At 43.1% G+C, this 17,210-nt stretch overlaps 1 protein-coding gene across 2 annotated transcripts in view; it reads left to right on the top strand.

Annotated features, from left to right (window-relative positions):
* Nucleotides 1–1,260: 1,260 nt before the first annotated feature.
* Nucleotides 1,261–17,210, top strand: part of LOC117370916 (TBC1 domain family member 9B-like) — a 28,652-nt gene continuing 12,702 nt past the window's right edge. Inside the window, exons 1-11 of one of the 2 annotated variants that reach the window (XM_033966468.2) lie at nucleotides 1,261–1,712; nucleotides 2,759–2,869; nucleotides 4,092–4,210; nucleotides 6,587–6,815; nucleotides 7,127–7,406; nucleotides 9,140–9,347; nucleotides 9,920–10,093; nucleotides 10,264–10,611; nucleotides 13,391–13,541; nucleotides 14,473–14,687; nucleotides 15,177–15,294. In XM_033966468.2, the coding sequence (XP_033822359.1) occupies nucleotides 1,595–1,712; nucleotides 2,759–2,869; nucleotides 4,092–4,210; nucleotides 6,587–6,815; nucleotides 7,127–7,406; nucleotides 9,140–9,347; nucleotides 9,920–10,093; nucleotides 10,264–10,611; nucleotides 13,391–13,541; nucleotides 14,473–14,687; nucleotides 15,177–15,294 (2,071 nt within the window). In that variant the 5' untranslated portion in view covers nucleotides 1,261–1,594. The remainder of the gene's footprint in view (nucleotides 1,713–2,758; nucleotides 2,870–4,091; nucleotides 4,211–6,586; nucleotides 6,816–7,126; nucleotides 7,407–9,139; nucleotides 9,348–9,919; nucleotides 10,094–10,263; nucleotides 10,612–13,390; nucleotides 13,542–14,472; nucleotides 14,688–15,176; nucleotides 15,295–17,210) is intronic. The other variant, XM_055221793.1, reaches the window with a different exon arrangement.

The following is a 17,210-nucleotide window of genomic DNA, read 5'->3' as shown; positions in this document are numbered from 1 at the left end:
AAAATGCTTTAATAACCCTAAGAAACAGGGTTATTGCATATCTTGCATAAAATGATAGGTCTTCATTACCATGGAGCTGATCGAAATAAAACAGTGCTTTACAAAAGTTGGTTTGATCAAGGAATTCTGCAGGTGAATCAGTTTATTAATAAGAAAGGGCAAACTGCAGATCTCTGGAGCAGAATATTCCATACTAAATGGAATTTTACAGATAATGAAAGACTCTCAATTGAATTGAAAAGGACAAAAAAAAAGGGAAAAAAAGAAAATATTATTATTATTATATTAAAGTAAAATATTTATTGGAGAGACTGATATAACCATTAAAATATGCTCCAATAAATATATTCAGGCTTCAAATCGATCCACAGCCACATCTCACTGGAACTCACTGTACAAGGAAATAAATTGGATAAGGGCATGGCTGGATGCTGTTATGCATTCACATTAACAAAACAACATGGGCAAAAAATTAAACCAAATGGTAGCTATTTTCAAAAGGAACTAAACCAATAGTTTAGGCATTAAAACATTCATTTATAACAAAGATGAGAAATTATATGATCTGGATGTCAAACACTTACAGAACCCTGCATTAAACAGTTTAAATATAATGGAATGGTTTCATGGTCACCAGCTCAGAAAAGTACATATTAAAGGTACATTTTGTGCCTTTAATTTGTTTTCTGTTTTGCTAGAAATATAATCATCGATACACCTTATTTCTGTTTACAATTTGTATGCACCAACCTCCTTTTGCACCAACTTTTTTTTTGTTTTACATTAACGCATGATATTGTATGACTGATATGAATAATAAGCCTAAACCGTATCGACACTACCATCTCGTGGGAATTTTAGGCACTACAGAGAATACGTTTACCTCAAGCCAGGTTAAATGTTCAGAATTGTTCTAAAATTGAGATTAAACCGGTGCACACCATAACCTGGACTAAACAGAATCGGAAATCCAGAATCCAGACAAGAAACCTGAGACCAGAGGATTTTAAAATTACGGACCCACGGTAAATAAAGCTTTTATAATTGTCTCTCCCCGTTTTATATATTTGATTCAAACAGGCCTGCGTGGTACTTTAATAGATCCATGACCTGAACCAATGTTTTATTTCCTTTTTTCCTTCTTTTTAAAAAAATGCACAAACAAAACAAATAAAAATAATGTCACATTTGCGAAAAAAATCTACAAAAGCGGAACGAAAACGCTCCACGTGACGTTACCACGTTCACTACGTAAAACCCGGAAGTGACGAGCTGTCACCTGAGTCAAAACAACAAACACGATCCAGAGCACCGAGGAGAGCACCGAGGAGAGCTCCGTGACAGGTCCGCCCAAGAGAGCGCGGAGAGCGGCCAGGAGAGCGCACACAGTCCCGCAGAGTGCGCCCTTTAAGCGGCGGGCCTCAGAGTTTGTACCCGCCTGGCGCAGCTCTGAGGGCGGCCTGGACAGTGAGCGCTTTGCCCTGGAGTGTGCATCCGCCCGACCAAGCTCTGTTGACGGCCTTTAGACCAGCGGTGGGTCCCAGGGTTTGTACCCGCCTAACGGAGCTGGGTGGGCGCCCTGAGCGGGAGCAGGATGTGGGTCGAGCCGGAGGAGGTAGGGCTGGCCGCGCCGCTGTGGGTCTCGGAGCGGGCCAACCCCTTCTTCATCCTGCAGCGGAGGAAAGGCCACGGCCGCGGCGGGGGTCTGTCCGGTGAGTGTCTGCCCCGAGGGAGAGCATCCAAACCCGGTGTCTGTGTGTGTGCAGTGGCCGCTCCAAAGTGATTCAGAAAGCTTTTAAAGTAGGCTCTAATGTTTTGTCATAACGTGTTGATGGCCGCCTCACATGATCTTTAATAGACCCACCTGGCTTTAACATTGCGTCATAAGCACTAAAGTCAAGAGTTAAAGTAGCACACCTCATCAGAGAATTTCATATTCTGCTACATTCTGACACGAAGGGAACAGTGTACTAGTTTCTCTTGCCCATCAGTGCATTTGCAGGTGAATGAATGAGTTTGGGGTGTTCTGGTTTCAGTGATTGCTACTTGATTGTGATTGGCTCTCATTAGTGATCTTCTGCTTCAAATAATTTTCCAGGATTGTTCCAGGACATTTTTGATTAATCATGCTGTCTACAAATGCAATACCCCTTTTCATACAGATTTTCTCATGAAGATGTTGTCTGACTATACTCACAACAAGTGCAAATTAATAACACATCAAGGCAAACGCTGGTTATGTTAACAGATAAATATATTCTCATTGCATGGCAGTGTCATTGTCTATAGATCACCACAAATATTCTCTAGTGATCAAACTCAAATTTGATGGAGAAATGGTTAGTAAACATTGAATACTTGCATATAAATGTAGAAGTCAGTATGTTGCACTGTGGGTGTAGGGTTGCGCTTTCCATGTGTGGTGGCAAGTGTTTTGCCTATAGAAGGTAAAATAAGAGGGTGAGGGGCTGGAAAATTATGTGAAATTTCCTGCATTTTGGTGTGTTTTAAGTTATTTTTTTCAGGAAAACAAAAAACATTTTTCTCTGATGATGATAATAATTTGATATCCAATAATCTAGTAAAACAATGGCTAGAGAAATTTTCAAGGACACATTTTTTTAATTTCCATGACCCTTTTTCTCATTTTCAATGCATTTTCCATGTCTGGAAAACAGGCCAATTATTTTCCAGGTTTTCCAGAATTTCCAGGACATGTGGTAACCCTGTTACTTCTGATTGGTTGTCTTCATTGCAGGTCTCCTTGTGGGGACTCTGGATGTGGTGCTGGACTCGTCGGCTCGTGTGGCTCCCTACAGAATCCTGCTGCAGGCCGGAGACTCCCAGGTCTACTGGATCATCGCCTGTGGTCAGTCATCCGACTAGACTGGGACTAGACTGGGACTAGACTGGGACTAGACTGGGACTAGACTGGGACTAGACTGGGACTAGACTGGGACTAGACTGGGACTAGACTGGGACTAGACCAGGAGTGAACCAGGAGTGAACCAGGAGTGAACCAGGAGTGAACCAGGAGTGAACCAGGAGTGAACCAGGAGTGAACCAGGAGTGAACCAGGAGTGAACCAGGAGTGAACCAGGAGTGAACCAGGAGTGAACCAGGACCACATACTAAACTGAGACTAAGGATGGGCTGATATGTTGGTTTTTTTTAACCGATACCAATATCCGATATTTAGCTTCCTGCTGTTGCTGATAACCTGTATTTGTTGATGCCAAAGTTTAGCTTTTAAAATCCATAGTGAGGCCAAAATTATTATTCAAAATCTACTTTTTGAAAGTTTCTACCATGTTATAGTCTCGTTCCCAAAACATGACTGAAGAGTTTTTAGAAGTTCATGCATGTTTGAGTAATTAGAGGTCTCTCCTGGGCCATATTCAAACACTGTTTATGGTTAGTAGTAAGATTTGTCCAGTGCTCTGCCCACAAGCCTACATCATATGACAATTGTTCATAAATTTACAAAAACATGATACAAAACTGTACACAGCAACTTGACAAGCCTGATGTGATGTGCAGTAGTTTCATTAGTGGGAGGCAGCTGACTGTGTTGTGATAGCGCTCTGAAGGAAGAATGATTTTGACTCAGAGCATCAAAAAAACAAAGTGAAACTTATAAAACATTAATTAAGATTAATATGTTGTTTTGGGCGAATATAGCATTTTCAAAACAATAAGAGGCGATCTAACTATGTTATGTGTTAGCAGTTAATAACTCATAGAAGTAAAATACCTCCTCTTTAAGTTCAAATAATGATCACAAATTGACGTTTAACTTTTGTTAAAATAATAATGAAATGTTATTGTGTGGGATACAAAATGATTAGTTACATGTTTGTGTAACATACAGCCATATAACTCTCTTCTATTTCCATTTTGTGTCAAAAAAGGCTCATAGAGACTGGGACAGTACCCAAAAAATGTCAGTATTGAATTTTCCGCATTGAGTATCAATATTGGCCGATACCATCACTAACTGAGACTGAACATGGACTGAACTAGGTCTTAACAGGGACTAAACATGCACAAACAGATTCCAGCAGGTCTAAAGCACATACGTCTATCCTCAGGCTCATCACGTAGAGAGATTACAGAGCACTGGGACTGGCTGGAGTCCAACCTGCTCCAGACCATCTCCATCTTTGAGAATGATGAAGACATCACCACCTTCGTCAGAGGCAAGATCTGTGTAAGTCCCCCGTGTAGCATCCAGTGCAAACAGGCAGGAGGAAATCTAACCACAGAATAGGCTTCTCAGAAATACTGAAAATCTTATACTAATTGTTTCTAAAATTAGTATTGAATCTAGATCCCTATTCGAGCTGCTATTTATACTGAAAAAAAAATCACATAAGCTTAGTAAAATTAGACCTTTTCTGGACAGTTTTATAAAAATCTGCATTGAATCTGTTCATTAATATTGAAATTGATTTTGAAATTTTAGTGTCGTGACTACTACCACAGACACAGATTTACTTTGTGTTTGGAATAGACTGTGTAGAGTTGGGAAAAATATTTTAAAGATTATTTTCAATACTGAACATTAATGGATTAACACTGCATAGTGTTTGTTGCATCATTAGTTCTGCATTTATTTATCAGAAGGACATCAGCATGCTCACCACAAGAGGAAGGCTTTCTATTTACACTCATACCATGCAGTGTGAAGTATAATTTGTGTGAACCACAAGTACCACAATGTATTTCTTTACTTTAACTTAAACTTTAAACTTAACTGTAAACCACCAAATTATAAAGTCACTGTACTGTACCAGAATACTCATAATTTAGTAGTGACACGGGGTCAGAGCAGTGGTCCCCCAACCTGTAGGTCTGAGGATTGGTTCCCACTCAGACCAATTTCTGTCATTGTGTTTTTGGGCAAGACATGTTACACACACACACACACACATCACTTTCATACTAAGCAACGTGGGTGGATACCTGGCCTAGTATGAAAGTGGTGTGTGTGTGTACGTGTGTATCGTTGTGCTTGGAGGGGCTGATGGCGCAGATTGGCAGCTTCATTTGTGGCACCACTGAGTGCGGAATAATGGTGAATGAAAAATGAGAGAGTGTAGCGAATTGAGAGGTTTCGACAAGCCTGTAAAACACATGAGTCTGAATGTGTGTGTCAGAATAGATTAGAATAAGAGAAGTGTCTGTGTGCTCTGGACACGCTGAAACAAAGTGGTTAAATGGAGCTTGCCTCATATCAGGCTTGGCTCATGTGATCATATGTACTTGTGATTATCAAACCATGACGGAGGACAGTATGTCTTCAGTGTAAAAGTGCAGTGCATATAGTTAAATTCTGCTGAATTGCATCTTCCAGCTCTTTGATCTCTTCTTCTTTGTTGTTATGGCAATGTGAGCAAATGTGTTTTGTTTTTATATATAATATCTCTGTGGTGTTGCGGGTTTAAAACATGCTGCTAATCCTATAGTTTAGACTCTAGAAATGTCCTGGAATGATTGAAATTGTATACTTTTGCTATTATATCTACTAATGTTATAAGATAAGTACAGATTTTGTGTCCATATTTCAATTGTAATTTTATAATGGAAATGACAACATAAAAAGTACAATATTTTGTTACGAGCCAGAAATGTGTACTTCTTTTAATAAGTAGTAAATGCACATTTAAGTAATAAGTGTGCTCAAATACAGATTAATATTCTCAATTCCAATCATTTAAAATGGTACTTGAGAAACCTTTCTGCTGAAGGGGCTGCTTCATGTTTGTCTCCATGGAGATTTTGTGCTCGGAATGTTCCACATGTGGAATTTATTCAACTTATGTATAAACAGGCAAAGTTACAGGCTAGATCTGTGAAAAGGCGACTGCACACACTAACAATGCATGTTTTTCAAAGAATTTGTGAGCAATAAAAATGCCTATAATGGTATAAATACAAGATCGATAAGGATCTAGCACCAGAAGAGTTCCATTATAATGTTCATTATAAATCTAACATGTTATAACATTTTTCACTCATCAAAAACATGCCTGAACAGGAATTAGATGTCATCCATGCATGTTTGACTAATCTAGCGATCTCTCCCAGCCTATTTGATTCCTCCTTACGATCAGCTGTAAGATTCTGTGCAGTGCTCAGCTCACAAGTCCATGTCACCCATGCTCCCACAGGACAATTCTCCATAAATATACAAAAACATGATACAAAACTGTACACTGCAACCCGACAAACCTTATGTGATGTGCAGGAGGTTCATTAGTGGGATGCATTGAGTTGTGATAGCGCTCTGAAGGGGGAGTGACTTAGTGAAGAGGAAAGGGAGGGGGGGACTCAGTGTGTCAAAAACAAAAGTGATACTTGTTAAATATGTTAATGCGTTGTTTTCAGTGAATTTTGCATTTTCAAAATATTAAAAGGTAACATGGTGACATGGTGTATTTGCTAATTTGTGCATTTTGTCACCATGGTAACTGCTGAACATTTCACCACAAACATACATGCAGAACACACCCAGCCTGAAGTCACTGCAAAGTTTCAATACCTTAAAGAAGTAAAATAGCCACTCTTTAAAATGTTTGTGCAGGGTCTGATAGCAGAGGAGCAGAGATCCCTCCTGTCTGAAGCCGACCAGGACCCAGTGAAGTTCCAGGAGGCTCAGTTGAAGATGCGGAGGCTCTTCTCCATGCCAGAGGAGGAGAAGCTGGTCAACTACTACTCGTGCAGCTACTGGAAGGGCAGAGTCCCACGCCAGGGCTGGCTTTACCTATGTGTCAACCACCTGTGCTTCTACTCACTCATCCTGGGCAAGGAGGGTGAGGCCTGTTCCTCAGCTCTGGTCTAGTATCTGGTTTAGTCCTAGTTTAGACCCTGGTTTAGTCATAGTTTAGTCCCTAGTTTAGTCATCATTTGATCCACGGTTTAGTCCTTGTTTAGTCCTGGTTTAGTCTTTGGTACAGTTCTAGTTTACTTCTTGTTTACTCCTTGTTTAGTCCCTAGTTTAGTCTCTGGTTTAGTCCTGGTCTCTAGTGAGTGGTGCCACCTTGATATTGATTCTATGCGTGTGTCCCTGTGTGCGTGCATGTGCGTGTGTCTGTGTGTGTATATGTCCACGTGTGTGTGTCAGTGGTGCTGGTGGTGCCCTGGACAGAGGTGACCCAGTTGGAGAAGAACAGCACCCTCCTGTTCCCCGAGAGCATCCGGGTCTGCACGCGCTCAGAACACTACTTCTTCTCCATGTTCCTCAACATCTTCGACACCTTTAAGCTCATGGAGCAGCTCGCCAACATGGCCATGAGCACGCTTCTAGACCAGGACCGAGCCCGCACCCACCCGGACCCCTCCAGACCCGAGAGAGACCTGTCCAAGTCCGGCTCAACACGCAAAACTGCTCCACAGATCAAGAGGTGAGTGAACCATGACTGAAACAGACTAAAGATGGAATAATCTAAGGCTGAAGCAGGACTGAAGCAGGACTGAAGCAGGACTATACCAGATACAAGTCTAAATAAGAACAGTCGATAGTATTGAAAGTGCACCTATTCTGCAAAATGGACCTTTCAGAGCTTTAAACCATGCTCTAGTTGTTTCTTCTCCACGTGAAGTTGTGTTTGGAGTGATTCATGTTGGAGCAATCTTTAATGGCTTATTTTCAAAGTGGATTTTGCCGATCAACTCAATTTTCATCACCACCGGTACACGCCTTCTGCTCTGTACTTAATTTGTTCTCGTCAGTTTTATTTTCTTAATCGGTGATACTCATAGCATTTGGCAGCATTGTATAGTCATTTTGGTACACATGAAAAAAAAAAGTATCTACTTGCTAGTGTGATGTGCAGCTATCTATAGAAGGGGCCAACGGCATGTGGCGCTTTGCTGTGATGCTTTTGATGATGTCAGCTCCCATTGGGCACCGCAGTTTTCTAACGGAAATCAGTGGACTCGTTTCTTTTAATTTTAAGTTAAAGTTGTTTTTGATTAATATTGTGATGTCCAAATTATAACAATGATCCACAGATGTCAGAGATTATAACTGTCTAACAGACACAAATACAATATGTCTTCTTTAATACAGATGTGGACGTCTGTATTAAAGCACGATGATTAAATGTAATCAGTTGTGAAATCTGCCTCTTGCCCCCACCTGGGAGTGACGTCATCACGTTCTATAATCTGAAAATATCCAGTGGTATAAATAAAAGTCCAAGCCAGATGGTCTAACCTAAATCTAAACAATGTAACTGTAATATGACTCTATGTCACTCTGGAGTATAAGTCGCACCAGAGAAAAAAATGCATAATAATGAAGAAAAAAAACGTATAAGTCACATTTTTGGGGAAATTTATTTAAAAAAAATCTGAAACCAAGAACAAACATTTTATCTTTAAAAGCAAGTTATAATAATAACAACAATAAAACAGAACAACAGGCTGAATAGCAGCACAGCATGTCAATGTAACACATAGACAATGAACTGAATACGTGTCTGGTATGTTAACATAGGATATTAACAGTTAATCAGATAACTGCGCTAACGTAACATATGTCGGCTTGTCCACAAACACGAGAAACATGAGAGTTCTTTTCACTGATGTTTACTGTGGTCTTACGTCTTCATCACAGTTCACACTGTAGAACTAGCAAACACATAAAATATAACATAAGCTCTGGCTCATATTACATATAGACACAAAACTGCGTATGAACTCATGGAAAATATACACACCACTTTGGCCTCTAATAAACAAACCTGGGATCCAAAAACTATATATTTTACGTTTCAGTTGTTTCTGTCAGGTAAGACTTTGCATTAGTGTAAAAGTCTGAACCTTGTGACTTATAGTTCAGAAAATAAGCTAAGCCAGGACTGAGCCAGGACTGAGCCAGGACTGAGCCAGGACTGAGCCAGGACTGAGCCAGGACTGAGCCAGGACTGAGCCAGGACTGAGCCAGGACTGAGCCAGGACTGAGCCAGGACTGAGCCAGGACTGAGCCAGGACTGAGCCAGGACTGAGCCAGGACTGAGCCAGGACTGAGCCAGGACTGAGCCAGGACTGAGCCAGGACTGAGCCAGGACTGAGCCAGGACTGAGCCAGGACTGAGCCAGGCCATGAGCATGTCTCTGTCTCTCTCTCACAGGGACCTGGATGCCCGGGCGAAGAACCAGCAGTACCGCTCGTGGTTCCGTTTGACGGAGGAAGAGCGGCTGGATGGGCACACAGACTGTACCCTGTGGGCCCCCTTCGCTAAAAGTCATGTGCCCGGGCAGCTCTTTGTGTCCAGCAGCTGTCTATGTTTCAGGAGCAAACAGGAGGACGTGTGCCAGCTCATCATCCCACTCCGAGAGGTACTAGTCTGCTACGGCTCTGCTACCAGTTTAGTCTCTGGTTTAGCCTCTGGTTTAGTCTCTGGTTTAGTCTCTGGTTTAGTCTCTGGTTTAGCCTCTGGTTTAGCCTCTGGTTTAGCCTCTGGTTTAGCCTCTGGTTTAGCCTCTGGTTTAGCCTCTGGTTTAGCCTCTGGTTTAGTCTCTGGTTTAGTCTCTGGTTTAGTCTCTGGTTTAGTCTGGTTTTAGAACAGTTTTTTCAGACTGAAAAGTGTAGCAGAATGGACCACCAGCTAATCGGTTCTCATCCCAAAGCCTCATATAGTGACTCACATGACTCAAAGCTCAAGTTTGCTATAGGATTGTTAAAGTATTGAAAATTCTGCATAGCAGTTTAGCAGTTTTGCATGAACTCCCCCTGCAGTTGTATTCTTGTGAGTGCAGTTGGGGTCTGATTCATAGAGATATGTAATAACTTTGAGAGCTACTGCCACACCCCTTTTTCGTCAACTAATCGATCAGCATGACATTTTCTTTGGACTCCAACATTAGTCTTGTCCTGTGTTGCTATCGTTGATATACGCCTGGTTTTTCAGGTAACTGTGGTGGAGAAGGCCGACTCCTCCCCTGTTCTGCCCAGCCCCGTCTCCATCAGCACCAAGAACAAGATGAACTTCCTGTTTGCTAACCTCAAAGATCGGGACTTCTTAGTGCAGCGGATCTCAGACTTCCTGCAAAGGACCCCCGACAGTCCTCCCATTGGCCCTATGGTTGGAAGAGATTTACACTCATTTACATTTATTTTAATTTATTTACTATAGAGTAGACACAAGCACAGTATGTGTCCTGAGTCCTGAGTGTGTCCTAGTTAGTCCAGATCTGTTTCTGGTTAGTCCTTTGTAAACTCCCCTGTACTAGTTGGTGTGTCTCTTTGCTGCAGTTGACGACAGTGAGTCTCGACGGAGAGAATAAGAGCTGCCAGTTCCACCAAGATCTGCCCACAGCCAAATACAGCTTACTGCAGCTATACCACCAGGAGCAGCAGGCTCTGAACCAGGACCAGGACAAGCGGGCTCTGATCCAGGACCAAGAGAAGCAGGTTCTGAACCAGGACCAGGACAAGCGGGCTCTGATCCAGGACCAAGAGAAGCAGGTTCTGAACCAGGACCAGGACAAGCGGGCTCTGATCCAGGACCAAGAGAAGCAGGCTCTGAACCAGGACCAAGACTGGGACCAGGACTGCGACTCTGAGAACCCAGAGGGGAGTCTCAGCCAGGGACCAAAGGAGGTGAGAGTTGCTTAGATAGATAGAACTCATTTTCATTACAGTTTAGTTCAGGATTTATGCTAAGACCTAGTCGAACTATAGAGTCAAAAGCAGGAGTATTATGCAAAATATATTTTTTGAGCTTTCTACAATGTTATAAGGTTGTTCCCTCATCAAAAACATGCCTGAAAAGGTTTTAGATGTCCTCGAACCCTCCTGAAAGTTAGCTGTAAGTTTTCTTTGCAAGGCTCCACCCACAAGCCTTTGTCACCCATACTTCCACATGACAATTCTACATACATATACAAAACTATTCACAGCAACTTGACAAACATGATGTGATATGCAGTAGTTTCATTAGCGGGATGCAGCTCATTGTGTTGTGATAGTGTTCTGAATGGGGGGTGATTTAACATGGGGAGCAAAGGGAGGGAAGACTCAGGGCGTTAAAAACGTTAGTGAACCTTATGAAAAGGTAACATGGTGATCTGAATATGTTATGGGTTAGTAGTTAATGCTCCATAGAAGTAAAATAGCCCCTTTTTAAATTAAGTGATGATGTCACTTCCAGCTCCAACCAGAAACTTCACATCTGATTTCAAGCCGTATTCATGAAACAAGAGACAATTACCTTGCAAAAGCGTATGTTTAACCACAAACCGTATCACATATGATAATGATGTAGTAATAATCTTGCCTAACATAGGATGACCAGTGTGTCTATGCCTCACTAACTGCTGGTCACTGCTAATGCTTGCTTAGTCTAGCGTAGCTTCTTACTTCAACCTCCCTCTTACACTTTCTGTCAGTTATAACCATAGATCCACATTTATAACTGTTAGTTTTAAACAACTACAGAGTCTGCTTAACCACAGATGTGTCGTTGCAAAAAAAAGAGGAAATTGTAACATGTTCATTGTTTTCAGCTGATAAACCTAGAGGTGGCATCACACTTAGCAACTCTATATTTCTGTTTCAGTCCTGTTTTAGTCCTGTTTTAGTCCTGTCAGAGCCAGGCCATGTTTAATCCTCTTGTACTGTATGTTAAAAAAGAGGAAATTGTAACATGCCTATTGTTTTCAGTCGCCTGATGGACCTAGAAGTGACATTGCACTTAGCAACTCTATATTTCTGTTTTAGTCCTGTTTTAGTCTTGTTTCAGTGAGGTTTCAGTGAGGTTTCATTTCGTGTCAGTGTTAACTTCCCGTGCTAGGTGATGGTCCATCGCAATTTCTTGCGGGATGCGCGGTTTCACTGTTTTGCCTGTGTGAACATGGCGGCTGCATAAAAAACTTCTCTGCAATTAGATTTTCGTGTTTGGGAATTTACACGGTAGCAGAGGATTGATACCAATTACAGAGTACTGTCGAAGATTGATGAAGCCAGGCCATAGAAGTGTGGAAAAATGAAGTTAGTATCTGGAGACTTGTTACGGAGCTGGACAAGAAAAAGAAAGCACTGGCTGTGGTTCTTGGACTCAGAGAGAGACCCAGAGAAACGGCGTCCGAAATATCTACGGAAGATTTGAACAAGGATAACGGTATGGAAATGTTCCTTGCAAAACTGGATGCGTGGATCTGTGCATACAAAGCATACTCTTATTTTGGCTCAATAACAAAAGACAGTGTCTGTCCATAGCAGACTATATCATTGACTTTGAGCAGAGATACAACCAAAGGAAAAAGTACAACATGACTCTGCCTGACGCTGTACTCGCCTTCAAGCTTCTGGAGGACAAAAATGGACACATGGTCACATGTTGACAACTTTGACATTGAGTCTGAAGATGTGGATGCTGATGTTCTTATTGCTAAAGATTTTTTCATTTAAATAGCAAGAAATCAAGGATTGGCAAAATAATGCTTTTGATGACGTCACAGATAGGGTCCAAAAATCTGTGTCTAGTAAATGGGTCTTTACACTCAAAGAAAAACCAAATGATATTGTCCCAAAGGCACAGCTTGTAGCAAGAGGTTTTGAAGAGGTTTACAGAAAGACTCTCCCACGTGTGCATCTGAGTCACTTAGATTGCTGTTAGCTGTTGCCAGTTAAAACAAGTGGAAGGTTCACTCTATGGGCATCTACCTTTTTGCAGGATATGGAACTCTCGAGAGACATTACATTTGACCCCCGCCTGAAGTAGGTGTGAACAATGTACTGTGGAAACTAAACAAATGTGTGTATGGATTTGCAGATGCCTCCCACTACTGGTACAACAAGGTTAAAGAACTGATGCTGAACACTGGTAGTAAAATGTCTCAGGTTGATCCTGCAGTGTTCTATTGGCTGAATGACCATTATGAGCTCACAGGTTTACTGCCATGTCATGTAGATAATTTTTCTTTAGGCAGGAATAGAGCAATTCCTGTACTTCAGTCTACCTTTCATGTAGAGTGTGAAGAACATGAGTTTTTCTTATGTGGGAGCTAACTATACAGGAAACAGCTTTTGTTTACAGTTTCTGTATGTAGGCTAGGTCTGTGTGCACTGTGCCTGAGACATACTTATCATATTAATACACCTCTTAATGGCTGTATACTGTAAACAAAAGCTGTTTTCAGTTTCAGTATAGTGGGCTCCTCCCTTCAGACAGATATAAGGCAGTGTTCACTAGCAATCTGACCAGAACTGAAGAAGTGGCTTGGATGAGCAGCAAAACGTCTTCACTCCTACAACTTTTTGTCCAGTTGACGGATTTAACTTTTGGCTTTTACTAAAGAGCCAGACCACATTTAAGCCTCTTGTATTCCCGGTTTTGCTGTAGATTAACCTTTGAATGTATGATTTGTGTGTGTTGCAGAAGAGGCTGCACCTGAAGGAGGAGGCGTGGCGGCTCCACTTCTCGGAGTTCGGTCGTGGGGTCTGTATGTACCGGACCTCCAGAACCCGCGACCTGGTCCTCAAAGGCATCCCAGACTCTCTCAGGGCTGAGCTGTGGCTGCTCTTCTCAGGTAGGAGCCTGGGGTCAGAGGGGCAGACAGGGGCAGACAGGGGCAGACAGGGGCAGACAGGGGCAGACAGGGGCAGACAGGGGCAGACAGGAGCAGACAGGGGCAGACAGGAGCAGACAGGAGCAGACAGGAGCAGACAGGAGCAGACAGGAGCAGACAGGAGCAGACAGGGGCAGACAGGAGCAGACAGGGGCAGACAAGAAGAGACAGGGTGGACAGGAGCAGACAGGATCAAACAGGGGTGGACAGGAGCGAACTGAGGCAGGCAGGTGCAGACAGGGATGGAGAGGAGTGGACAGAAGCAGGCAGGAGTGGATAGGAGCAGGCTACACTATCTAATCACAATGTAAATGTGCCATGTTCAGCACCATGGACAGTGGCACATGTAGATGCTCTGTTCATAATATTTGAATACAGTAATATTAATTTGTTTGTTAAAATGTCTTTATGTGGCCTTTGTGATATTTCAAGCGGACAGTGTAACCAGGGTATAATATTAAAATTCAAGGAACTTCAAGGAAGTTTTTGTTTTGCTTTTGTTTTAGTGATCTTCTAACTGTATGAACAGATGTAAACATTTTAAACAGGACAGACTTTTGGGATTGTGGCTGTGGCTAACAAGGCTACTGTACTATAGAGGTAAAGTGAGGTTAACTTGTACTACAAAGCTGGATATCTTTCTACTGCGGTAGAGCTCTACTCTGTACTAACATACTATGGACTTTGTATAAGACAAGAAGACAACTTTTTAACCACACAGAAACGTGAAACCGCTTTAACCTACCAGAGGAGACAGAGGCTTTTGCAGTGCAGGGATAGTGTGTGTAGTCTATGCTGTGGGTGCAGATTCTTTGACTATGGCTAATCTTCAGATGTTTTCTGAAGAAATCAGACCTTAACCAGTTCAAACCTGGTCTACATTCTCTCCTAGGGGCCCAGGTCCAGATGGAGGTTCATCCTGGGCTCTACTCGGACCTGTTGGACCAGGCCTTAGACCAGGACTCTCTGGCCAAGGACGAGATTGAGAGGGACCTGCACAGATCCATGCCTGAACACAAGGCTTTCCAGAACCCGACCGGGATCTCCGCCTTGAGGAGGGTCCTGACTGCCTACGCCCAACGTAACCCTGCAATAGGCTACTGCCAGGTACTATCCAAACTGCTGCTAGTACTGCTACCGCTGCTACCACTACTACTATTTTTACTATTTCTTCTGATGTTACAACTACTGCTTGTACTTTTGGTTATAAATTACAAATTTTGATCAATTCACACCACAAAATACACCACAGTAATATAGGAGGAGTGGAGGTCATCTGATAAGTATGCAACCATCACAACTGCACTTGAGTATACACACACAGCATGTAGTAAGCCCAGCATGCATAGTAGTAACATGCTCCTACTACTAAACAGCACATTTCTAGTACATCTTTTGTATTGATGTAGTTTTCTGTTTAAATCAAACTTTATGCTCAAACACAGACACACCCACTCCTTCTACTGGCCAGTCTCCATCAGTGAATCACAGGTGGATTAACCAATCACAAGGAACTGTGAACTCTTGGAATAAGCAGAATGCATTTATTACATATCTTTGTCATTATTTGAAGTATAATTAGCTGCATCCTTCCAGGCGATGAACATAGTGACGTCAGTGCTGCTCTTGTACTGTCCGGAGGAGCAGGCCTTCTGGCTCCTGGTGGCTCTGTGTGAGCGACTGCTGCCAGACTACTACAACACTAGAGTCACAGGTATGATACTTACTTTCGGGATACCCAAGTGGCATTATGGGTCAAATGCAGAGGTCTCTGTTAGGACCCAGCTCGTGTGGGGACAGGGAAGTAACAAAAGAAACCAAGATGGAAAATGGTAAAGAAGAAGTCATTTAATGAACAGGGATATTAAGGGCAAACTAAAGGGAACAAAAAAATATTGAAGCAGACGATACCTTGCAAGGTTTAAACAAAAACAGCAGTAAAGTTAATTAAAACACAAATTTTACAGTAACATAACAAAATCTTGACGAACAAACTTAGAGTCAGTACTCACGGCCAAATGTCTCAAAACACAGAGTATAGTGATGTGTCCTCCGTGTCGAGGCTTCGAAGCGTGTGCCGAGTAGGGGAGGGGACGTTTCCGCGATGCGTGTATCGAGGCTTGCTTCATTTAGGGGAGGAGCTGAAAATGATGATATCCGAAGCCTCGCTGCCTGGCTCTACCACGTGACTGATTCAGAAAGTGATTCAGATTTTGCCGCGAGTAACACCTGTAGCACAGGTAACAACATGTGGTGTCGCCTGGATGACAATGTCAGGCACAAACACAAAACATGAGAACAGACGCTACATCCATCCATCCATTCAGTTTCTTCCGCTTATCCGGAGCCGGGTCGCGGGGGCAGCAGTCTAAGCAGGGACTCCCAGACTTCCCTCACCCCGGACACGTCCTCCAGCTCCTCCGGTGGGACCCCAAGGCGTTTCCAGGCCAGCCGAGAGACATAGTCCCTCCAGCGTGTCCTGGGTCTTCCCCGGGGCCTCCTCCCGGTGGGACATGCCCAGAACGCCTCCCTAGGGCGTCCAGGAGGCATCCTGAGCAGATGCCCGAGCCACCTCAACTGGTTCCTCTCAACGTGTAGGAGCAGCGGCTCTACTCCGAGCTCCTCCCGTGTGACCGAGCTCCTCACCCTATCCCTAAGGGTGCGCCCGGCCACTCTGCGGAGGAAGCCCATTTCAGCCGCTTGTATCCGCGACCTTGTCCTTTCGGTCATTACTCAGAGCTCATGACCATAGGTGAGGGTAGGAACGTAGATTGACCGGTAAATCGAGAGCTTCGCCTTCTGGCTCAGCTCCTTCTTCACCACAACGGACCGATACAGCGACCGCATCACTGCAGACGCTGCACCGATCCACCTATCAATCTCCCGCTCCATCCTTCCCTCACTCGTGAACAAGACCCCGAGATACTTGAACTCCTCCACTTGGGGCAGAGACTCACCACCCACCCGGAGAGAGCAAACCACCTTTTTCCGGTCGAGAACCATGGCCTCGGATTTGGAGGAGCTGATTCTCATCCCAGCCGCTTCACACTCGGCTGCAAACCGCCCCAGTGCCTGCTGCAGGTCCTGGCTCGAAGAAGCCATCAGGACAACATCATCTGCAAACAGCAGAGATGAAATCCTGTGGTTCCCTCCGGCCCCTGGCTGCGCCTAGAAATTCTGTCCATAAATATAATGAACAGAACAGACGCTACATGATGAAGCTAAATACTGCAAGGCTGGAGGACCTCCTTCAATACTGGGAGAGACAGAAAAATGCGTATCCAGAGCCCATGTATATGTGTGTATTTATATAAGTTAGCAGTGGCATTCTTGTGTACGCCTGCCTCACCTGTGCCCTGTGAGCGGATTTTTTCTAAAGCAGGAGAAATCTTCACAAAAAAGCAGAACCGCCTTAGTCCTGCTTTTTTAGAGAAGCTACTTTTTTGAATAAAAACCAATGAATGAAAATATTGGGGTTTAATTCTCTTTATTTAATTAGAATCACTACTACAAGTAACACAAGTGCATTCCTATTTCTAATAATGTGTTTCGCTGTGGTCCTATCACTGGTTTTGTAGTACATTTGTTCAATTGATGGTGCTGAGGTGGAAACTAGATTGCAGTACATTT

This window comes from Periophthalmus magnuspinnatus, chromosome 5 (assembly GCF_009829125.3).
Source record: "Periophthalmus magnuspinnatus isolate fPerMag1 chromosome 5, fPerMag1.2.pri, whole genome shotgun sequence".
NCBI classification, from domain to species: Eukaryota; Metazoa; Chordata; class Actinopteri; order Gobiiformes; family Gobiidae; genus Periophthalmus; species Periophthalmus magnuspinnatus.
The sequence above is the reverse complement of the archived record's forward strand: the minus strand, read 5'-3'. Positions and strand labels throughout refer to the sequence as shown.